Source organism: Camelus ferus, chromosome 13 (assembly GCF_009834535.1).
Source record: "Camelus ferus isolate YT-003-E chromosome 13, BCGSAC_Cfer_1.0, whole genome shotgun sequence".
NCBI classification, from domain to species: domain Eukaryota; kingdom Metazoa; phylum Chordata; class Mammalia; order Artiodactyla; family Camelidae; genus Camelus; species Camelus ferus.
The window spans coordinates 37919365-37945027 of record NC_045708.1 but is presented as its reverse complement, the minus strand read 5'-3'; the positions used below and the strand labels follow the sequence as shown (position 1 = coordinate 37945027).

The 25663-nt window shown below is 35.1% G+C and overlaps 1 protein-coding gene and 1 non-coding gene across 2 annotated transcripts in view; one reads left to right on the top strand and one right to left on the bottom strand.

Moving 5' to 3' along the window:
* The window catches only part of ZYG11B (zyg-11 family member B, cell cycle regulator), a 72802-nt gene that overhangs the window by 29110 nt on the left and 18029 nt on the right, over positions 1–25663 (bottom strand). The window contains 6 exon segments of the mRNA XM_032494289.1: positions 2128–2192; positions 3278–3454; positions 5450–5590; positions 12097–12534; positions 12536–12852; positions 22063–22228. Of these exon segments, the coding sequence (XP_032350180.1) occupies positions 2128–2192; positions 3278–3454; positions 5450–5590; positions 12097–12534; positions 12536–12852; positions 22063–22228 (1304 nt within the window).
* Positions 12901–12973, top strand: TRNAM-CAU. The gene has a single exon. It is a non-coding gene; the product is annotated as a tRNA-Met (tRNA).

The window sequence follows — 25663 nt, the reverse complement described above, 5'->3', positions numbered from 1 at the left end:
TAAATAAGTGAAATACATGGTATATTTAGGTACTCACTTATGCTATGGGGGAAAAAATACAGCAGGAAAAGAGAGGATATGAAATGTTGAAACTTTACTAGTCCCCAAACGTGTCCACAATTATAAGGTAATATAGGTGGTAGTTAAGAGCAGATTCTGACATTCTTTGAATTTTGAGGTTGAATTCTTGTTCTACCTAATGTTAATAATAAAATAAATTATTTTATCATGTGAGGCAATCAGTCAAGTCATTAAGAATATCATACACTTTGCAGCCAGCCTGGATTCAAATATCACCTTCACCACTGACTAACTTTGGGATCCTGGGCAACTTCCTTAATCTCTCTGAAATTCAACTTTCTTGTCTATAAAATAGTAAGATCTACTCCATAGGATTGCCGTGACGATTATATGATATCACCCATAAAGTTTAAGATTTAGTATAGAACTTGGCATATACCAAGCTTTTGATAAGGGTTAACTTTTACAAGTATTGACTTCCACTGTACCTTTATTTGTGCAGTTCCCACAACACAAAACAAACAACTCAACCAGCTCTCATTTTCAAAGCAATATAGCATGTATATAAAAAGTAGAAGCTCTGGAGTCAGTCTGGATTTAAATCTAAATTCTGCTACTTACTATCTTATCACCTTGAGCAAGTTACTAAACTTCTCTGTGCCTCTGTTTCCTCATCTGTAAAATGAAGATTACAAGAGTAACAATTTCACAGGACTGCTGTAAGGACTGAATAAGCATATGTAAAACACTCAGCAAGGGCCTGGTAAGTGCTTCATACATCAGTGGTTATCTTTTTATTATCTCACATGCCATCACTAACATGAAATCCTTAATGATCACCAATCAGATGGAATCTTTCCCTCATTTGGGGGTCCAATACATTCTGTCATTCTTTTCTAAGAAAAATTGTCTTCTATCATACTCATTCATTCATTCATCCATCCATTCATTAAACATCCACTTAAGCACCAAGTACGAGAGGCAAAGATTAACCAATCACAGTCTTTGACCACAAAGAAGCTCAATTCTAGCAGAGTACACTGGCTATATCAAAGGTAGGCAAATTATAGCCTACCTAGAGTGATTTTACAGCTGTGGGCCCAGCTGTCTGTTTTCTAAAGTTCTGTTGTAACATAGTTATCCCCATTTGCTTATAAATTACTGTCTATAGCCACTCTGGAGGTACAAAGGCACAGTTAAGTAGCTGCAAGCTTAAAATATTATCCAGTCCTTTAAGAAAAAGTTTCCCAACCCCTGGGTTAGTTTACAGTTTTCTTTAGGAGATTATGTCTTTCCTACCTATGACTTCATGTGATCAATACAGATGTTCAATATATTTATAAAATGAAATTAGTAATCTACATGAAATATATATAGTTATGTTTTTATCTAAACTATTTATTTCAAATAGTAGATGGAACACCTCATTCCTCAGCCATTGCAGATAACAGTGTACTGTTACCCAAATAAAAGAACATCACAGTAAAACTGCTGTTGAGAAATGTACTTTTCATTAAATCATAAAGTATTAATTTCTTTTTCAAAATACCATCACTAAAAAATTGTATTTTACAATAGTAAAATGAAAAAAAGTCATCTTTTTAGCTCCCAAATCACATCTTAGAAAGAAGAGAAACTTTAATACTGACTGGAATCCATCTATATAGTCTCCCTTAACCTCTGCTTAAAAAGTTTCTTCTATAATTCAATATTATATAACAATAAGAGGTATGACACAAAGAACACTGGACCTAGAACTAGAGGACTTGAGTCTTTCTACCCTTACAGTTACTAGTCATAAAACCATGGCAAGACACTGAATTTCTATATGCCTGTTTCCTCAGCCCACAATATTGTGTGGATATTCTGAAGACTATAATCAGTATAACTTCTTAAGCAAAGGCCTATGAAAACAGGGGCCAGTCAGCTATCTTGAAGGTTAAAGCACTGAATTAGAGAAAGAAGACTTAGCATTCTATAGGGCAACGCACAATCCCACCCACTGATTAACTGTACATCAGGAATATCCTAACTGGTAAGAAATAAACCAAACCAGACTTCTAAAATTCCATTTTGCCCCATTTAAGTTCTAGTGCTATCACTTGCCTGTTAAATGGAACATCTTGAAGAATCCGGTCACTGCAAAGTGAAAGGAGGCAATTCTTCTGTAACTAAAGAACCATAAAGAGAAAAAAAAAAATCCTGAATAAAATATTGTTTTGTTATTTTTCAAACAGGAGTACCTTCTATAAAAAAAGAAGATGGATGAAACACCACTCATTTCTTACAATCTTTATTCTGTCCATCTACTGTTCAAAGACTGACTTCAGCTGGACCCATGTAAGTTTACTTCCACAATTTTTTTTTGTCTTTTCCATTAGATGATAAATAGGATAACTCCAGCTAATATCCATCCCTTCTGGTGGCCTCTGGGTGGGTCCTGCTTTGTTTTCTGTCCACCTGGCTTCCAGAGTCCATGAAAATCAAAGCCTGAAGTTCATCTAGTTTGGCAACTGCCCTCAATGAGGGAAGCTGGCTTTAACGACCCACTCACCAATCTGGGTTGTCATTTTTACTTGATTTGGGCCTCTGAATATTTTTTACTAATTTGCCAACTCACAGTTAAGTTTCAAGAGTTAAACATATATTTCAAGCACCATTTTTAGTTTGCATCCTGAGGACAGGACATGTTTTGTAGTCTACTTATACTGCTAGCAATAGAAAATCCATGTCTTACTCACTTCTTTTTGTTTTGTTTTGTTTTGTTTTGGGGGGGAGGTAATTAGGTTTATTTATTACTTTTTTTAAATGGAGGTACTGGGGACTGAACCCAGGATCTTGTGCATGCAAGGCATGCACTCTACAACTGAGCTATGCCCTCCCCCTATGTCTTACTCACTTCTTTATCCCATTACTTGAATACTGAGCCAGTGCTTGGCTCAGAGCAGAAGCTCTATACCTAGACCTGTTTGCTAAAATTATCACAAACTCAAGGTCTAGATGCAAGACGGGATTTGTATGGCTTGCATTCTTTCCCACAATGTTGCATTTAAATATTTTTAGGAAAGGAATGCATCCTTTAGTTTTCTATTTCTCTACTGTCTTACCCTCAGTCATACCACAAATTTATTACTTCATAGCCTCCAAAGGTATTTGAATTTTCCAGACTTGGTCCACTAAAATGAACTGTATGAAGGTGGGAGATGGGTAGGAGACACTAAAAGGACTATTTGAATGGGAATTCCCATATGCTTACCTGCTGGTGATTGGGAAAATGCTCCATGGCCTTGAGCAGCAAATGGGTCACATCAGCCAGGAGTCGGACAGGCATTCCTGCAGCAAGATCCTGCTTGGTTAAGTTAAACACACAGGCACTTGCAGCAAGTTGCACTGGCAAATTCATAGGGTGGTTTCTCATCCCAGTAACCACAAGCTGGGAATAAAAAATTAGTTCTCTTAATCCAACTTATAAATATAAGCCCTCTTCATATAGCAACATTACTTTTTTAATCTATAATAATTTCTAAAATGTCTTAAGTATCTTTTTTATTCTCCTGTGCAAAGAGCCTAGGACATAGCAGTTACTCACCAATACTTAGTTCCTGCCCACTTGGTCAAGGTAGGTATCAAGTTGTTCATGTCCAGAGATTTTTCTGTAAGGCTAATGAATCTTTTCTGTTCAGGGAAAACATCTTTGTATTTCAAGACCTACTTCAGTGCTTGCTATATGTTAAGTACTAAATAAAGTCTTACTGACTTGAATAGAGTAAGCCAGTAACAAATTTCACTTTCAAATCCCAACATTCAGTTCCTCGAGAACACTGCTAAAGTTAGTGTACAATAAAACTCATTCACTTCCCTCTGGTCTAGATAACTATCTCTCACCTTTTCCTCTCTCCTCAAATCCCCAACAAATCCTCCCTAATTATTATTGGCTGGAGACCTTGCTTCCAAATACCCTGAGAAAACTGAAGCAATCATAAAAGAGCTTCAGATTCTTGCTACCAGATGTACCCCTTACCAGCATACACATGTGCATATGGTGTCTTCCTTTGGGGCTCTTCTCTAAAAGAAATCCCTCCACTTATATGCTAGATTCTTTCCTTCTTGTCTGCTCAAGGCCACTGTTTCAGCTATTCTCCCCTCACTCCTACACCAATTTTTTATCCTGTACTGAATCATTTATATCAGCATATAAACAAGCTGTTTTTTCTCTCATCAAAAAAACAAAAACAAAAACAAAACCCCACATACTTCCTCAGTCAACTACCACTTTTTTTTCCTGCTCCCCTTTGCAGCAAAAACTCCTTAAAAGAATTGCATTTCTCTCTGCATCAGTCTCTGAATGAATGAATGAACAAGTGAATATTTCAGATCAGGACTAGAGGTCTAGTCCTCTGTAACTCAGGTTCACAGTAACCAAAACCAAAAAAAGGTATCGCATGTACCAAGTGCCAATATCCTCTGGTATGTATGGATGGAGTGACAGATACTAGAGATAACATCCTAGGACTTAAATGTTACTAGTTCCTATCCAAACACCCTATTCTCAAAATTTAAGACAGCCAAGAGGTTAAGTAATTTCTGGCTCTGCCACTAATTTATAGTTACTTAATCTCATAGACCCTCAGGTATATAGTCTGTAAAACAGAAGACAAATCTTCTCTCTTGGGATTGCTATGACCACTAAATGAGGTATCAAAGATAACACAGTCCTATACTCACTGGTTTCAAAACTGAATGTGCATAAGGATTACCTTGGGGGTTTATTAAAATGCAAATTCCTGTACCTTATCCAGCCCTACTGAATCTAAGTTTCTTGGGAGTGAGGTTCACAAATCTGCTTTTTATAATAAGCAATATCCCAGAATTCTGGTGGACAGAGGACCACATTCTGAACAGTGGTCTAAGCAATCAACAAAATTAAGAATCTTCCTTTTTTGCCCTTCAAAAGCTGTCTTGGTTAAAATATCTTAATTAGAGAATAATGCAGATTAGTTACAAAAGTATAGAAGGTTCATAAACGGCATGGAAAAATGCCTTGTAAAATTCCAATACTGTATTTCTAGAAAGAGCCTATATGGAAGCAATATGGGGCTAATACACAAAGCAATGTCCTAATTCCTATCATATATTCCATTTTCTACTACAGCTGGTGAAAAAATATCACATTGATCACTGGTTTTAGGTGGTAAATATGAACTGGAAGGCAATTATATTGCTTAATGAGACTAATATAAAACTTCAATAACACTATGAAACTAACTCCTCTCTTTCTCATTTATGGCTAATAACTGAAAACACACATCAATTCCATCACAAAAAAATTCAAAGACTAAATGAAAATTTTCACTAATTTTCTTCACAAAACCATCAACTATTCAGGAAGATAACTTCAAAATTTTCATATCCAGTTTCTTATTCTTACCTTTAAAATTTCTGGCTTTGTTTTTTCCATCACATGAGTCAGGCTAAAAAGGTGAAAGAGAGCTTCTCGGACAAAGAATGCCCGTTCACTGTATCGCTTCAATGCTTCTGCAATCTGCGTTTCATTGGCTTCCCCAGACACCTTTGAACATAGCCAGAAAATTAGCTTTTAGAATTCTTTCCAACTCTCTAACTTTCTCTATTCAAACATCATTTGTATAGACGGCATCCAGGGTAGCTATGTAAGGCCTAAAATAAATGGGAATGATTATTTTCCAACCCATCCAGAGGAGTCACGCTATGGAGGTGTACATGTGCTAAAGAGATGTATATTAGATAGGCTCAGATCCTACTATAAGCCTATGGGTAAAATTTTCTATACTGTACCTAAAATAAATATCAAGATATTTAACACTATTTATAAGGTCTTACTATGTGATTAGGCTCCTATTTGCCTCGTAAGGTAACCCTCTATCCTAACTCACAATGTGTTAGCTACACTAGACTTTTTTCCTAATCTTTCAATAAACCAAGCTCTTTCTCAGGTAAAGGCTATTATACATAATATCCTCTCTGACTGAAATCCTCCTCTCTTTCTCTGCCTAATTTCTATTCATCCTTCCAATTCAAGTTAAATGACACTTTTCAGAGAGGACTTCTCTGACCCACCAATCTAAATCAGGTCTCCCTGAAACATCTTCATAGCTGTTATCATAATCCCCCTAGTAGACTGGCCTATTCACCACTGTACCCCAACAGATAGCATTATGTGTGGCTCAGATAAGCACTCAATAAATATTCATCAAAAAATGTATTAATTAACTTCTCCAGATTAATTAAGCTCCCATTAAGCATTAAGAGGTTCATTTCAAATTACGTCTATCTTAAACTGTGGTTCATATACCATTGGGTAACCAAATGTATATAACAGGAAGTGGCACTTTAGAAAAGCAATTCAACTAGTAATTAAAATAGAAATTATTAGACTATCACCATGATCCCCAATGAGTTAATGGAACTAGGTGTTGAGTGTTAACAACTACTAAAAATCACAGAAAGAAAGCAACCAGATATTACATATTTCCTTAATGAAAGAGCATAACACCTAAGGGTCCCGTCCAAGGGACCAAACGTGAGTTTGATTAAGTCTCCAAATCTAGCTACCAACTTGTAGAAAATACAGAGTCAGAGAGATATACAACACAAGAATACAATCAAGAAAATTCAGATTGAGGGAAACTCTTCAAGTCAAAGGACTGGATTCTTTAACATACAAATTATAAGGAAAGAAAGGAATGGAGAGGGAACTTATAAATTAAAAGATACTCAAGAGACATATACTTTTGGAAAATGGACAAGATTAATTAAGTCCCTAAAGATAAACAGTTGGGTCATAAAACTATTTAAAAGAGCAAGGACCTGATTATCATTAAAGTCAGGACAGAGATTAGTTTCATGGGGAAGGAGGGAGTTCTTCTCAGGATGAAGCATATGGAAGAGCTTCAGGATAGCTGACAAAGTTCAGTTTATTAACCTGAGTGATGGTTTCAAGTGTGTTCGCCTTATTTTCACTCATAAAGCCATATACTTATTATTTATGGTTTTTGTATCTCTTATTTTACAGTAAGTTTAAAAAAAAAAACCCACCAAACCTGCTGTTCAGAGTGATATAATCTTTTCATTAAGTTGGAAGACTGTCTTTTCTGGCAGTAACATTATAAAAGGTAACACAGAAATAAACACTTAGAAAATACATTATTCAAAGGGAGAGGGTACAGCTCAGTGGTAGAGTGCATGCTTAGCATGCACGAGGTCCTGGGTTCAATCCCCAGTACCTCCATTAAATTTTTTTAAAAAGTTACTCAGTAACTAGGTTTTATCTGAACACATAGTATTCAGGTGAGAATATGCAGCTTTGAGGAAATGAAGGGCTGCATCACAAATGACATTTCAACCACTGACAGAATGTGCTACAAAGGTCTAATAGGAATTAGACTACAGTATAGGTATGTACAAATGACACAAAGCACATAGTGAACATCTGTAAGATTATAGAAATAACAATGCAAGTTTGTTTACAAAATGCTTTTTAAATTATTTATGTATAATATACATACATAAACATTGGTCTTGACTATGTATTCACATATGTAAGGAGTTGCTGAATAATAGAAATTTTCCAAGTGTTTAGTTTTTTTTGAATCATCCTGAACTTTTTCTTTGATTTTCTTATATTTGGAAAGACACTGAAATATTATATGAGACAAAAAAGACTGTAAAAAGGGAAAACAAATAACAATAATCATTGTCTGACTTCATTTATCCACATTTGGCTGCTTCCAAAAGCTTTATAATATCTTACATGAACTATAACCTCAAGGTACCTTTGAATATAAAATTAAAGAACTTTTGTTACTGGAACATAAATATTCTAAACCAAATTTCATTGCCTTTATGTTTTATTCAGTGATCAACACTTCTCTAGCCAGTGATAAACTCTCAAATCAAGCAATCATACTCCTCAAACTATAAGCATCTTCAATTCAATCAATTTCATATGCTAGATCAACGAAACAAAACAAAACAAATGTCTGTATGTACTAGTTTCAGCAAACAATTTAAAAAGAGAAATGTCCTTATTAATTACTAAATTAAGCCTTATTAATACTTAATATATGGAGTAAAACTAAAATTTATGTTCTAAGGAAAACTTTCTTGTAGCACTCAGTATATAACCGTTATAGCATTTCTCACACTGGATTAAAGCTATTTTTAAATGTCTCCTCTCCACTAGACTAGAATTCCTTAAGAGCAGAGGCACTAGCTCACACATCTTTAATAAGTACTCAGTAAGTGTTTTTTGAAATGGATCCATTCCTCTGCTTTAAAAAAATTATATGTAACTTCACTGGATGTTGATGACTGCAGTTCATTACAGAATCTTAGTTCAAGGGAGAAGTCTAGGCTGGAGATACAAATTTAGGAGTCATCAGCATATAGGTTTAAGGGCCAAAGTATGGAACACTCCAAATTTGAGGCCTGGGAGATTAAGAAGAACCAATAAAGGAAATTGAGACCGAACAGTCAGAAAAGTAGGGGGGAAAAAAAACAAACAAAACAAGACAAGTGTGATATCCTAGAAGATAAGGTAAAAAAAAAAAAAAAAGTACTTCAAAAAGGAGGACAAAATCAACCATGTCAAATGCCAGTTTAGATCAAATAAAATGACAACTGAAAACTAATAATGGGTTTAGCACATTTCCAGCAATTCTCAGGAACTGGGAACCACAGCTTGGAAAATAACCCCAGAGTCTGGGAATGAAGTGGCCAAAAAACATGACTCCTAATTGTGGAGAAGTAAAAGTTTCAGGAAACTGATGTTAACAGAAGAGCAAATTTGGTGGGGAAACAGAGATGACAGAGTCAGAAATTCTATGGTAAGAAAACCCTTTGTGTTGGGACTAGAAATTGAGAGGAAAAGAAAAGAACTAGGATACTCAAATAGAGGCAATGAGATGTAGTGGAAAGGACACATACTTAGCACAAAGGCAGGCTCATCAGTTGGTTGTGACCCTTAAGAAAGCCATTCCCTCTCAATGAGGACAATACTTCCCTCTCAGAGTCAAGAAATCAAAATAAATGATATATATGAAAGTGCAAAAAACTAACCATTTGTTCTTATAATCACCCACTCAGAGTACTACATCACGCCTCATAAAGAATACTGGGGAGTCACGCTGTTTCTATTTCTGGCATCCTTTAGTGTGGTCTAAAAAACGGAGGCAAATAAAGCCAAAAAACTAACTGAAAGCATCACAATACTAAGACAATCATTTCAGACAAGTTTCTCATCAACTTTGCTAAATCAGACAATTCTAAAAAAGAGATGGAGTAATTTCGGCTCTGTTTCCTTAACGTGACCCATTATTTTTCAGCTCTCAAATTAGTGGTCAAAGAATTTAAAAGAAACATCAATTTCTGTATACAGCTGAATAAAGAGCAAAGTTCCAATGATCTCTATTTTTTTTATATACTTTAAGACAATGATTCTCAACTTTGGCTGCATATTGCAATCAGCCAAGGAGCTTTAAAAAATACAGTTGCCTGGGTCCCTTCTCCCTGTGGTTTTGATTTAATTGCTGAAGCTCTCCAGCTGATTTTTTAAAAATTAAAACAATTTTTCCAGCTTTATCAAGACATGTAATTTTATATATACATACATGACATATGTTTAATGTATAAAACATACTTATTTGATACATGTATATACTGCAAAATGATTACCATGATATGGTTGGTTAAAACATCCACTATCTCAAATAATTATAGTCCAGGTAATTTTAATTGTAGTCAAGGTTGAGAATCACTGCTTCAGTGTTTACAGAGCTGGAAACTAAATAATTGCAAATAAAGTGAGTGTTTCCTAGAGCCAAGATTTCAAAGTAATAATGGTTCCATTTGTGAAATCTGACATGTTTCACAGAGGCACTGTGGAATATAGATGTCCTACTAGTCCCAGTTTAAAAACCCAGGTTAATTCACTCTAGGGTCTGTCAGTGGTGAGAAGAATCAGCAAAAACTATACTGCTCAGGAATCTCAACTATCAGAGGACCTTTGCCTTGAGAAGGTTATATAGCATAGTGTACTAGGGGTACATCCCTTTCATCCTTCAGGACGTAGGTCAAGCTCACCTCTTCTGGGAAATCCTTCCTAAACTCCCAGCATACAGGGGTTCCTTCCCTTTTGATTTTTACAATTCTTTACTATCTGATCCATTTGTTAGGTAGTTGAGTAACGCTAAAATACTAATTTACCTTTTTATGTTTCCTTCACCAACAAGCCCTGTGCTAGAAATCTATCTTGTTCCATAACCAGTAGTTAAGTAAGTTCCTCACACTTCTTGTTGCCCTGCACCTGGCTCATATGACCTTGCCAAGTCTGGCCCTGGTGCCTACTTCTTCAGCCTCATCTCATCACTCTGTGACTTAATACCATGGAGTTCCAGCCACGGTGGCCTTTTTTCAGTTCCTCAGATGTACCATGGTCCTTCCTCCCACACATCTTTTGCATATATTATTCTCTCTGCCTGGAATGTTCTCTACCAAACTACTCATTCAGCAAGTCCTCAGAGAAGCCTTAAACTAAGTCGAGTATCTGTGTTAAACATTCTCAAATATAGTATTGTTTATCTTTTAGATTCCTAGCACTACGCAGTTTAAAGCATATATATGTGTGCATTATATATTATATTACTATATATGTATATGACATATAGAGATACATATACTTAAAGCACACGTGACATTTGATACTTGATTGTCTGAGTCCTTCACTAAATTACAAGCTCCATGAGGGCAAGATCATGCCTATTTGGCCTCACTATCAGGTTCCCCATGTCCAGCACAGTGCATAGTGCAGAAGCACTTGATAAAATATTATTGAATAAATGAATAAAAAAGAGTGACTCAAAATAACTTTCTACATTCTTTTTTAAGACTAAATTTAGAAAAAATCTAAATAGTGAAATGTTTTAAGACGTTTATGATTAACTTTTCCTTCTCCTTTTTTGAGATCAATAATGCTTTATCAAAAAAGATACCTTGCCATTTTGGTCACAATATTCACTTTTAGGCCATCCCTGACTCCACTCCAGGTAGGATCAAAGAATTCTTCTGTTTAAGTGGTGTAGGTAGTAGGGGGAAAAAATAGGGCTCTGGCATTAGACAGATGTAGATCCAAACGTTGGTTCTAAACTAATAATAAATCATGTAATTTCTATGAGTCTGTTTCTCATCTATAAAATGGAGTTAATACCTTTCTATAGATATTAACATATGCAATATAAAGTATCTACAGGATATAACGCATGTTAGAAAAATAGTAGTTTTCCTTAAACTTGTCACAATTCTATCATTCAAAGTCTGATTCAGATACTATTTTCCCTCTATCAAGCCCCCCACATTCTCCAGCTAGAAAAAAATTTTCCTGCTCTATTACAGCAACTATACCAAACCTTGGCTTTACAGTTATTTGTGATCATAAAACACTACTCCCATCAGGCTCCTTGGAGGCAGATCCTCTATCTTTTTCATCTTTGAATCCCAGGCTTTACCAAATCCAATAGATGTTTCCCTAACTTAAATCATTAGGCATAAGAAACCTTGAGAAAAGCAAGATTTTACCATTTCTACAATAGAGATCTCCTTGGAGAACTTGATCTTCCATTAGATACTCAATTCAACAAGGAGCATCCTTAGTTTCTTTGAACTAATCCATTAGAAATTCAAGTGGTTCCAAATACCTAAACACTATCATCATGAGAACTATCATTTATCCAAGGCGTACTATATGACTTGCACTTTGCATAGCCATTCATCTTCAGAAGAATTCTAAAGGTAGGGAATGATATCTATTATATAAATAAAGAAACAAAAATTCAAAAAAGTTACATCAGAGCTTGCTCTGGGTCATGAAGCAAGTAAGCTGGTATTTTAATTAGGACTCTAACTCTAAAGCAAGCCCTTTCCACTACACAATGTCCTGTTTCAAGAACATGCTGCATATATTATTAGACATTCATCTTAAGGAGCCTTATACAACTAAAACATTGGTCAGCCTGAAAAAGGAATACATTTTTAAAGTCTAACCTTCAAATGTCCTTCTCCTGTGAGGAATTCAGAGTAGCCAGCATCAGTGGCCAGCAAACCTACAAACTGCATGCTGGGTCGTTGCTGTATAAAGGCTTCAACAGCTTTATCTGTCACATGCTTTCTCCCAGAAACATCCAGGGAGACGAGGTTGGGCAGGATGTCCTTCTGTTCTAGCAAGCGAAGAGCTATGTCTGAGGTAAACTGTTTATCATCTGAAATATCAAGATGATTCAGGTGTTTTAGTTCCCGAACAACATCCAGTATCTGTGTAGTTGTCATTTTTAAACATTTCAAGTGGTGCATGGTTAGAGACTTGAGTCGGTCTTTGCAGGCTAGCAGAGCCGTGATGTCTGTGATCGAGGTGTTAGAAATATCCAGGCTCTCTAATCTTGGCAATGAAGCAACTTCAGCCAGGTCTTCATTATAAAAGAGAACAGTTGGTGATGCTTAATGCTCGAAGGCCAGAAAGTCGGCTGAAGCACCGCTCATAAGGATCTTCGAGGGAGAGAGTTAATGAGTTCAGCACTAGGCACTGGAGATTTTGCTGGATCCATTTGTTACTGCCGAGCCCACTGATGATGTCTGTAATCGTGATGTCAGCATTCACACCTGTGGCATCTAGTTCCACTAACTTGTGGTGGCAGAAGGCTTTCCGGAAAGCAACAGCAGAGATCTTGGCTTTGCGAATGCAAGCTCGCTTTAAGCGCATCTGGTTGCCCCTAAAAATACCTACAGTTCCATCATTCAAGAGACCTGGGAAAAAACAAGCAGTACTTTAACTTCAAAAAATGGTTAAAAGGGGAAGGTATAGCTCAAGTGGTAGAGTGCATGCCTCATATGCACAAGGTCCTGGGTTCAATCCCCAGTACCTCCTCTAAAAATAAATAAAGAGATAAACCTAATTCCCTCCCTCCCCCCCCAAAAAAATTGGTTAAAGGATCGCTAAAATTTCCAGCACACTTTACACTTTCAAAGCACTCCCATGTAACATTTCATTTAATAGACATAATTCAGCACGATAAGAATATTATTATCTATAATTTACAGATGAATAAACTGGAGTTCAAAAAAGTGTCTTTCCAAGATTACAGAGACAGCACATGGCAGAATCAGGTCTGTGGTAGACATTACTGATATTCACTAACATCTGGTTCTCCTCACCTTCCCAGACACATGCACAACTACATTTCCCAGCCTACCCCTGGATTTAGATGGGGCTAGCCAATGAGCTGTATGCTACATCACCTAAGAGCCAGTGAATGATTTCATGATTTTCCAACGCTATCTTTTCCTACTGTGACAAAAGTGAGGAGCCTTCAAGTTCTAGACAGGGTACCTTTATGTGAGTGGAACCTCTACCAGCCTAGATCCTAGGATGATTATGGAGCAGAACCTTCCATGGACTTGCAGCATTTTTGTGCCATGAGTGAGGTATACACTGTATGTTAAGCTACTGGATCTGGGATTTGTTACCAATCCATTTCTAGCCTATCTAGCCTTTAAGTTCACTATAATAAATTATTATACACACCAACACATAAATACACATACATATATTTAGCATATATATATCTATAATTCATTATTAAACCACTAGCTAGATCTGAAGCCTTATTAAAAGGATCTAGAGGTTACAGTCCCTCCCCGTCAAATGAATTCAAATAAAGTGGACACATCTGAAGTCCCTTAGAGCTTTACCAGGCCATCAGTTAATCATGCCAGAAGCATATAATGCTTTGGACCCACATCTATTCCAACAATATCACACATCAACCAAGCAACATTTACTTTGAAAGAAGTAACAGCCATGACAACAAAAAGTAGACTAAGAACAATCTGGGGTGAGTGAACAGTTCGGACCAGGTAAGTAAAAGGCCTTGGAGTCAAGAGAACTCTAAATGGCACCTCAGCCGACTCACACTGAATACAGATCAGGCTGCCAGCCAGCCACCCTTAAGTTAGAACTAAAGTATTTTTTAAGTGGAAGCACTGCTTTCTAGTGAATTTTGTAGACTTAATTATTGTTAAAGAATTAAAAATCAAGAAAAATCTTTACAAAACCTGTCACAATGGACAAAAATGGCAAATTATATACTAAGAATTCTATTACTCTAGAACTATGCTGTCTAATACAATAGCCACCCAGTCATGGAGAACTTGAAATGTAGATAGTCCAAACTGATGTATGCTGTTAAGTGTAAAATACTCACCAGATTTTGAAGTTTTAGTACAAAAAAATGTAAAATGTCTCAATAATTTTCTATATTGACTATATATGTTGAAATGGTATTTTTAGATATACTGGGTTGAATAAAATTATTAAAATTAGTTTCCTGTTTCTATTTACTTTTTAAATGTGGCCACTAATAAATTTAAAATTACATATGTGGCTCACACTTGTGGTTCATTTCTATTGGGCAGTGCTTTCTAGAGACAGCCTTTTTTTTTTCTCTGTATTTTTTTTTAATTAAAGTACAGTCAGTTGTAATGTATCAATTTCTGGTGTACAGCACAATGTCCCAGTCATGCATATACGAACATATATTCATTTTCATATTCTTTTTCATTAAAGGTTATTGTAAGATATTGAATATAGTTCCCTATGTTATATACATAAGAAATGTTTTTTTAATCTGTTTTTATATATAGTGGCTAACATTTGCAAATCTCAAACTCCCAAATTTATCCCTTCCACCTCCTTTCCCCAGTAACCATAAGATTGTTTACTATATCTGCAAGCCTAGAGATAGTCTTTTAAACTACTCTATTTCAGGGGAGTAAATTTCATGGTGGGGTTCTGTCCACTGAACAATTATTAAACAACTGCCATATGTCAAACCTTACCAAATGTTGTGGAAACAAAGAAAAATACATCTCTATATTCAAGAATTCAAAATTCCATGAATGAAGAGGTCTCAAACAATGGTAACAAAATGAGCTACATGGTATACTAGGGCCAAGTATCGTATCATGAAAGCAAAGAAAAGGAAGTAACATGTCATACCTGGAGACCTGGAAACGAATGCATGGAAGAGATCTCTGAGTAAGTCCTTCAAAGATGAAGAAAAAACTCAAAGATGGAGAATGAAAGTGAGGGGTATTAAAGGAAGAATAAACAGCATAAACAAAGCTTTAGCATACATAATGAATCATTACGTTGTACACTTGAAATTAATATGTTATGTGTCAATTATACCCAATTTTAAAAATGCAAAAAAACCCAAAACCCAAACCCAGCCTTAAAGATGTGAACATTCCTCACACAGAAAATGACAAGTCGTTCTATACTGCTAGAATATAAAAAATGGCTAGAGCTATGAGATATTTCCCTGATAAAGAAGGGAAGATTACAAGTGAAGGCCTAGATATGAGTGAAAACTTGGTGCATTTCTGGAGATTTAAGTATGTGGGGAGAGACAAGAAACGAGGCTAGATCACTCTGAAAGGTAAAGAGAGGAAAGTAGACCAGCTAGGGATCTTGGGACACAAAGAACAATGTAGTGGAGTTCCTGGGTTTTTTCCTTGCAGCATGCAACCTAAAGTTGAAGAAGTTGGCAACCCAGAAATACGGTCAAGCACAGTCAAAAAAAGCTTCCCCCCCCAAAAAAATGTGCTCACTCTAGCCAAAGTACCAGGATAGGGGTGGCCTAGCAAGGCAGGAAACCAGGACACTTTTAGATAGTAACTACTTTACTTCAGTCAATCATCACAGAAAAAAACTGGAGCCACCCGCACCCACACTAGCAAAGGCCAAGAGGGGAACCTAGACTTTCACTCTTGCTGTAACTAGTTGCCCCAATCTCCCCACAGGGAGGTGTTAGAGAAGGCTGAGCAGGGAGCCAGGACTTTCATCTCCATAATGTCAGTCGATATCGTCTGGAGAGCCTGGACTTTCCTGTGCATCTGGCAGTAGTGAGATGCTCTTCTCCGTCCCTGCTAGGGTGGTGTCATAGGAAGCCTAGTGGAGAATCAAGACCTTCATCATTGCCCAAGAGTAATGAGGCCACCTCACGCCAACACTGTGTCAGTGGAGGCCAACTGGGAAGAGAAATGAGGTACTCATCCCTACCTCAGCTAGGGAAGTATCAGTAGAGACCTTGTGGGGAACCAGAACTCCAGCTGCTGCACAGTGGTAATGAGGAGTCCCAAGCCTTGGGTGTCAAAAGAAGTCAAGTGGGGAACCAGAACATCTACCCCAATCTGACAATAAAAAGGCAGTGCCTCCACCTCCCACTGCTGGAGTGGTGTTGGAGACAAACTAAAACAGAAGAGTCTTATAACACAAAATCCAAAATGCCCAGATTTCAATAAAAATTCACTCATCATACAAAGGACCAGTAAGATCTCAAACTGAAAAAAAGACAATCTATAGATGTCAATACTGAGATAATAGAAATGTTAAAATTATTCAACAAAGATTTTAAAGGAGCCATCATAAAAATGCTAAAGTGAGCAATTACAAACATGCTTGAAACAAATGAAAAACAGAAAGCCTCAGGAAAGAAATAGAAGCTATAAAAAAGAGCCGAATAGAAATTTTTAGAACTGAAAAATACAATAATGGTTAGGCTCAACAACAGAACGGAAGGAACGGAGGAAAGAATCAGTGAACTAAAAGGTAAAACAACGGAAATTACCCAAATCTAAACAACAGGAAAAAAAATGGACTAGAAGAAACTGAACAGAGCTATTTGTCCCAGAAAGAAGGAGAAAGAGGGGAGAGTTGAAAAAGTATCTGAAGAAATAATGGCTACACCATCAAAGTGACTCAAAGAAAAAACAGTAATAACACCAAATGCTGTCAGTATGCAGAGAAACTGGATCAGTCTTATATTGGCTGGAGTGTAAAATGGCACAGCCACCCTGGAAACAATTTGACAGTTTTTTTAAAACCTAAACATGCATCTACCACATAACTCAGCAATAGCACTGCTGGGTATTTAACCCAGAGAATTAAAACCTATCTTCAGGGAGGGAAGGGTAATAGTTCAGTGGTAGAACACATGCTTAGCATGTACAATGTCCTCAGTTCAAACTCCAGTACCTTCATTAAAAAAAAAAAAAAAAAACTTACGTTCACATAAGACCTGTACATGGATGATTACCGCATAATATTCATAATACTAGAGTTTATGTTCAAAATAGCTAAAAACTGGAAACAACTGGAATTTCCTTCAGTAGATATGGTTATACAAACTAACGTATTCCATAGCATGGACTACTACTCAGAAATAAAAAGGAATGGATTGATATACACAACAATCTGGATGAATCTCCACAGAATGATGAGTCAAAAAAGCTAATTCCAATGAAATGACAGAATAAATGAAATGTTTCCATTTATATAACAGTCTTGAAACGACAAAATTATAGAAATGGAGGTAGACACAGGAGACATACAAATGTGGCTATAAAAGGGCAACATGAGGGATCCTTGTGAAGATGGAAATCCTGACCATATCAATGTTAGTATCCTTGATGAGATAATATACTATGGTTTTGCAAGATACCACCACTGGAGAAAGAGGATCTCATCTGTTTTATTCATTACAACTCCATGTGAATCAATATTTTTCTAAAAATAGAAAGTTTAATTAAAGAAAAAGAGATCACTCTCAGGAAAATTTGAAGGTGTGTTGTTGACCCAGAGTTAAGGGAATTCCATCTGATGGCTTCAGTATTATTGCTAAGAGTAAATGGTAAAAAGCCTGAGGAGAGCAAAGAACACATGAAACAATGTTAGGAGCACTGCATAGTTGGTCAGGGAAATACTCAAGAACTCCTGGGCAGTGCTGGGGGCCCCCCGTCTTTATATTACCGACTTGCCTCTATCTCTTCATGAAGGTTTAAGCCTAGTCATCACCTCCTTGGAAAAGTTTTCTCTGACCATTCAAGCTAAAGTAGAGGCCTTCCTCTTTTTTTTTTTTTTTTTTTTTTTAATTTTTTTTTTGAGGGAGGCAATTAGGTTTATTCATTTGTCTACTTATTTATTTATTAAATGGAGGTACTGGGAATTGAACCCAAGGCATTATATATGCTAAGGATTCACCCACCACTGAGCTATACCCTCTATACCCTCCCACCCCAAGGCCTTCCTTTTTTATTCTCCTTTGGAGACCCATGTTCTTTTTCCCTCAGAGAATCTATCACAAGTTGTAATTCTACATATGTTTGTTTGTATCTCAGTTATGTCTCCCACTGGATTATATGCTCCACAAGAGCAAGATTCATGTTATGCTCAATATTGTGCACTCAACAGCTAACAGTGCCTGGCATGCAACAGATGTTCAATAATTTTCTTCTCTAGAGCATCCTTCTTACACATTTTACTTCTACTGTGCCTCCTGTGGACCCACCAGAAACTCCCTACATTAAGTATCTGCTGTTAAGAACCCTTCTAAGAAAAAAAAAAAAAAAAAAAAAAAAAAACCCTTCTAAAAACCAAAAATAGAAATAGACTTTGAATTGAGATCAGTATTTTCCTTGTTTATGCCACAAAATAAATTTAAACATATTTTTAAATGTTAATTTTTTACAGCTGAACCTTCAGACTTCTCAGTTAAGACTGATTTTAATCTTAAAGTGATTATCATACCACCTTACAAAACTTGCTCTCAGATTTCGATATTATATACATATGTTTGGTAAAATGGATTACTTTTGGCTGCTTTGGGTCAGTCTACATCAAATAAAATTTTCTAATTAAATTTAAGTGTCTACATTTGAGAGTAACAGAATTTAAAAAGTAATGAATTAAAAGAAAAGGGCATGAGATCTAGAAACCAGTCCTGTGTTTGAGTCCTGGATCCAACATTTATTCACTATTAGACACTAGACAAATTACTCCACAAGTCTAAGATTCCTTATCTGTATAATGTGAATAATGACCCTCTCTCACAGGAACTGATGTGAAGATAAATAAGACAATACATATAAAAAGCATTTTGTAAACTGAAAGCACTAGATAAATATCATTAACAATATTTGAAGGAAATTTGCCTAGATTATCTTTTCCTTCTCTCAAAAATAAACACACTAAAGAATCATATATCTTTTTCCATGACCAACAATACCTGCTACAATGTATTTGAGCTAAATCTTCCTTTGCTGTTATACTATTCACTTGGGTTGTTTGCTGGCAGTCTATCCCCTCAGATGACCAATTTGTAATTTGCTTTGGTCAAAGAACCAAGGTAAATAAAACTGCATATATTTAAGAATCAACATGCTTTAAATGAGGGTTCCTCAAGGGTTTTTTTCCAAGGAGTAAAGTACAGAAGCCTAAATGCAAGGATTCTGCCCCAAAACATTTTTTTAAATTTCTTTCTGGTTTAGGCTATAGATAGCTGAAGTGACCAGCAATGTGACCGCCAGGAGTATAAGCCCTCAGTCATCTAGAAAATCTATTTGGCTGTTCGAGGATACAATTCACAATGTCTTGAAAGGTATTAACTCTTTTCAGTTCAATCCCAAGCCAGAGGCTGAACATATCAAGGTATATCAATTTAGATTAGGCAGATGGTATAACACAGAGGCCTTATCATTAGATGGCAAAGTTCTTATTCTGATTCCTAGCTTTTATACACACATTTCCTGAAAAGTTTTTAGCATTAAGAATGAGCAAAGATTATGACAAGAGAATCACAGAACCCAATAAGTAAAACTCTTTAATATCAGGCTTATTTTAATAAAGACTATTACCAATATCATTAATCCTTTGAACTGGGTAAATAAGTAAAACATTTGAAACGCAAATAAGTACTTTCTAAAGTCATTATGCTATTAGAAAAAATGTATTATCAAATTTAAAAGCATTTATAGAACAACTTTTTTCCCATTCTATTAGAAAAATTTTCAAAAACAGAAAAATTTATCTACCAATTTTTTAAAATAGTGACAAGAAGTAGCAATATGTTTTTTGAATACTATCAGTAGTGTCCACTCCTGATTGTTTGAAGTTGGATATGATTTTTACAAAGAGATCAAATAACTCAGAATACTTTTTGGTGAATAAGACAGGTAATCACGTTGGGGTAACACAAATGAGGGTAGTAAGTTGTCTGACTCTCACTTCCCTCATCTGAAGGCAGTTGGGAAAGAAGAAGTAGAAAATACATTTTGATCAAGCATATAGCCTCACCAAGACGCTACTCTGGAGGACAATTATTTAATTACACTTACTTAAAAACTACTTCCATTATTTTATCCATATAAAGTATTTGCCACAGTGCCTGGTACTTCATAAGCATTCAATGTTAGCTGCTATAATTAAATATCAGTAGTTATATTTCAAAAGGAACCTGGCAAACTTAAAATTTCAGTTAACATTTACTCTTTCGATTAACAAGACTATTTATATATACATATTTAAATTAAACATGCTAAGCGTAATCATTAAATTGAGATCAGAAAGAAATGTTAGCACTGGCATAATCTCTTATATTGTTGTGCAGCTTTGTAAAAGACCTCTAACTTTAACATGGATAGTGCCTACTGAAATTTAACCTGCTTCCTTTAGAAGGTTAGAAGAATTCAGAGATTACATACTTGACCAACTTAGTGAAAACCAAGGAATGTAGATGTCTTCTTCTTCCCTAAATTATTCCAAAATGCCTGAATTACAGCCTTATTTTTCCCACCCTTGCTTGGAATGCATTATCTGCATTTGTGAGATATATATATATATATATATATATATAATATTATATTATATATATATATAAATATTATATTATATATATGTACACATACATACACACACATATATATAAAATGGTACACACTTTTGTTGTGACTTTAACTATATATAATAAATTTATATATTTACATTTAAAAATATAATGTTTATAAATATATTTGTTATATATATATTTAAAGGTACAACAAAAGTGTATACCATTATCTGGCATCTAGGAGCAGAGATACCTCTAACGTAGGTGCATGAAGGTTGTATGGCAGTGAAAAAAACATATCTGCATTTGAACTAGGACTCTACCATTTACTAGCAGTGAGACTCTTAACAAGTTACTTCTCTGAACCTCAGTTTCCTTATTGGTATATAAATGGGATAATAATGGCCACTTTATAGGTTTTTGGGAAAATTCAAGAAAAGCATATAAAATGCCTGGCATTATTACATGCAACAGATAATCAATAAATGATAGTTATTATTGCCATATTTTCATTCTATTTTCTAGTTGTGAGCAAACTATATTTCTTACTTGTAAGAGTTTATACACCTTAATTATATAAAGGTATTATATTTCTTTCAACTTAAAACTTAGACAGAATTAGCGAAAATTCTCAACATACATAATCAGAATTTCACAGGTAAGTCTTTCCCAATTTATTTTCAGTATCTGTTTTTAAAAACGGAAGTACTAAATTAGCTCTGATTTCCCATTTCAAAGCTTGGTGTATATTTTATATTTACAGTACATCTCATTTCAGACTAACCACTTTCAAGCACTTGATAGCCATGGATAGTTAGTGACTACCATATTGGGTACTGCACATCAAAAATGTAGGATGTAAGTAATTTCTGTTTTCATCTTTACACTTTTCTGTACATTCAACTTTAAAGATAAAAAAATCAGTATTTTAAAATAACTAAATAGAGGCAGGGACAGAGTAAAAAAAAAAAATATATATAGGTGTTAGAATTAGAGACTCAGATGCAGGGGGTTCTGAAAGACAAGTTATTTTTGCCATGAGAATGGCTTCTCAAAACAACAAAAAAGAAGAAACAAAAAAAGTAATTTTCTCAGATTAGAAAAGAAAAATGCTTATTCTAAATTATACAGTAAGTGGCAGGAGGTGCAAAAATAAATGAACTCCTTTTCCTGGAATCAGACTTTCCTGTTATTTCTAAGAAAATAATTAAATGGCCACAGTAGCACTTCAAAATCCAATGTCAATTAACAGCATACAAATTTTGTTTCCTCTGTTAATTTTACTTCTTACCATGAAAAGCCATGGTCTGAAGCAACCGATCAGCCACCTCCTGTGGGAACACTCCAGGTTCCTGCAGACACAGTGTTCCATCTTGTCTTGCTGAGCAGAACTTCTCAAGGTGAGTAGTCAGGAAATTCAAGCAGATATCAAGTAAGGAATAAGGAGATGCCTCCTCCTTGGAGCCCAAAAAGAAATAAAGGGAACACAAAAGCCAACAAGTTAGTTTCCAGAAAGGTGGAGAACAAAACATTCACTTACTTGTTCAACAAGTATTTTTACTCAAGTGTCTACCATGTGCTAGACACCATGTCAGGCAGTGAGAATACAACATGTGACCCATCTTCTCAAGAAGCAGGAGAAGAGAAACATTTAAGCAAATATTTACATAAAGTCTATTAAATACTATAATAGATGATATATTGGGTAGTTATGTAAGCACAAAGCAGGTTACCCCACCAGTCAAGGATGGTCAGGGACAACCTCGAGGCACAGCAGATTAATCTTCCTAGATTACAACCCATGACCCTTCCCTGCTCAAAACTTCAATGGTCTTCATGGGCCTGAAGACAAAAGACAAAATTCTTAGATTGATGATGCCTGAGTCTAGCCCCAATTTACTTTCCAACTTGATCCCCATCCCAATCTGATAGTTCAAATATGATCAATTTATTTGGGTAAAATAATTTGCTATAGGTGTTATCCTCAAAAGAGAAAAAGATTAACCCAGTTATTCTAGTTTGAGGAATAAAGAACTAATCAAATAAGTTTTAAGTATAAGGGTTTTAATTATAAAAATAAACACTCTGTCCCCAACAATAATAAAATAATTAAAATATTATTACAGTAGCTACCATCCATTAGGTGCTTTCTGCATGACTTTGCTGAGTATTTAATGAGTTATCCAATATTTCATTTAGTCCTCACCTCTACTTTTCAAAATAGTAAACCATTATCTTCATTTTTGCATAACTGAAAACTGGCTCTGAAAAGTCTTATCTTTCTCAGTTTTCCACACATAATACATGAAAAAGTGTAGCTTCAAATTAAAACCTGACTCAGGAACACAACTCTTAACCACATTAAACAACTCACATGATGTTTGGCAGGGAGGGTATAGCTCAGGGGTAGAGCATATGCATAGCAAGCACAAGGTCCTGTGTTCAATCCCAAGTACCTCCATTAAAAATAAGTAAATAAATAAAAACCCAATTACCTCCCCCCAAAATAAAATAATAATAAAGAAATAAATTTTAAAAAACACATGTGACGTTTTAATGACTGAAAATATGCAGCCAATAAAAATTATAGTTCAAAGATATATCAATCACAGAGAAAAATACACATTAGGTAAGATATAAAAAAATACATAGTTTATAGAACATTCCTCAACCTGATAAAGGTCATCCATGAAAAACCCAGTTAGTATCATACTTAATGTTGAAAGTCTTAATATTTTCCCCCAAAAATCAGGATTAAGACAAACCTGCCCTCACCACTTCAACATTGTACTGGAGGTCCTAAAATTAGGCAAAAAAAAAAAAAAAAAGAAAGAAAGAAAGAAAGAAAAAAAAGTCATACAGACTGGAAAGACAATGTAAAACTACCTCTAACTGCAGGTGACATATTCTATATAAAGAAAATGCTAATGAATTCACACCAAAAAAACTATCAAATTAAAAAAAAAAACCCAAAAACAAGTTCAACAGAGTTGTAGGATACAAGATCAATATAAAAATACTTATATTTCTATTCACTTACAATGAATAATATGAAAAAGAAATTAAGGAAACAATTCTATTTACAACAGCATCAAAAAGAATAAAATACTTAGAAGTAAATTTAACAAAAGAAGGGTAAAATTAAAAAGTTAAAAAAGACATAAATAAATACAGACATTTGTATTCATGGATCAGAAGACTTAATATTGTTAAATTGATCTACAGATTCAATACAATCCCTATCAAAATTCCAGATTCCTTTTTTGCAGAAATTAACAAGTTGATCCCCAAATTCACATGGAAATACAATGAACCTAGAATAACTGAAACAATTTCTGAAAAGAAGAACAAAGCTGGAAGACTCACACTTGTCAGTTTCAAAGCTTACGACAAAGCTCCAGTAAGCAAAACAGTGTGGTACTGGTTTAAGGCTAGACATATATATCAATGAAACAGAACTGAAAGTCCAGAAATAAACTTATATTTACCGTCAACTGACTTCAACAGGATGCCAAGACAATTCAATGGGAGAAAGCATAGACTTCAACAAACGGTGCTGGGACAACTGGACTTCTACATGCAAAAGGATGAAGATGCGGTCCTAACTCGTATCACATACAAAAATTAACTCAAAATGGATCAAAGGCCCAAATGTAAAAGCTAAAACTATTAAGCTCTTAGAAGAAAACATTGGTATAATTCTTCTTGACTTTGAATTAGTAAATGGTGTCTTAGATATGATGTTAAAAGCACAAACAACTAAAGAAGAAAAGATAGACTTCATAAAAATAAAAAACTTTGTGCTTCAAAGGTTATCATCAAGAAGGTGAAAAGAAAACCCACAAAATGAGAGAAAATACCAGCAAATCATATATCTAAGAAGGAATTTGTATCTAGAATATATAAATAACTCTTACAACTCAAAGAACTCAAAGACAGACAAAGGTCTAAACGGACATTTCTCCAAAGAAATACAAATGACCAACAATCACATGAAAGATACTTAACATACTGAACATCAGGGAAATGCAAATCAAACTAACAATGAAATAGTACCTCACACCTACTACAACGGCTATAATCAAAGTCAGACAATAACAAGTGGTTAGCGAAGTCGTGGAGAAAATGGAACTCTTGTACCTCACTGGTGGGAAAGTAAAATGATGCTGCCACTTTGGAAAGCAGTCTAGCAATTAATTATCATATAACCTAGGAATTCCACTCCTAAGTATACACCTAAGAGAAGTGAAAATATACATCACACAAAAACTTATACATGAATGTTCACAGAAGCATTATTCATAATGTCTAAAAAGGGAAAACCACCCAATATTCAACAATTTATGAATTGATAAACAAAACATGGTATATCTACACAATGGGAATACAATTCAGCAAAAAAAAGGAATCCTGATACATCATACATCAATGGATTTTGAAAACATTACACTAAGTCAAAGAAGCCACTCACAAAAGATCACATATGTCAAGAATAGGCAAGTCTACACAGACAGAAAGAAGATTAGTGGATGCCTAGAGCTGGGGGGAGGAAAGGTTGGAGGAAAATGGGAAGTAAATGCTAATGGGTATAGGGCTTCTTCTTGAGGTGATGAAAATATTCTAAAATTGTGGTTATAGTTGCACAACTCTATGAATATATTAAAAACCACTGAATTGGGTACACTTTAAATGGATGAATTGAATGTATGTGAATTGTATCTCAACAAAACTAATAAAAAAGTTTATAAAACTGCAAATATAAGACCAGAAATAAACACATCAAAATGTTAACTGAGTGATGTGCTATCAGTTTTCTTCTCTGAACAAATCAAACTTTCTATACACCATGTGACTTCTATAATGAAAAATTTATTAAAATATTTACATGTTAG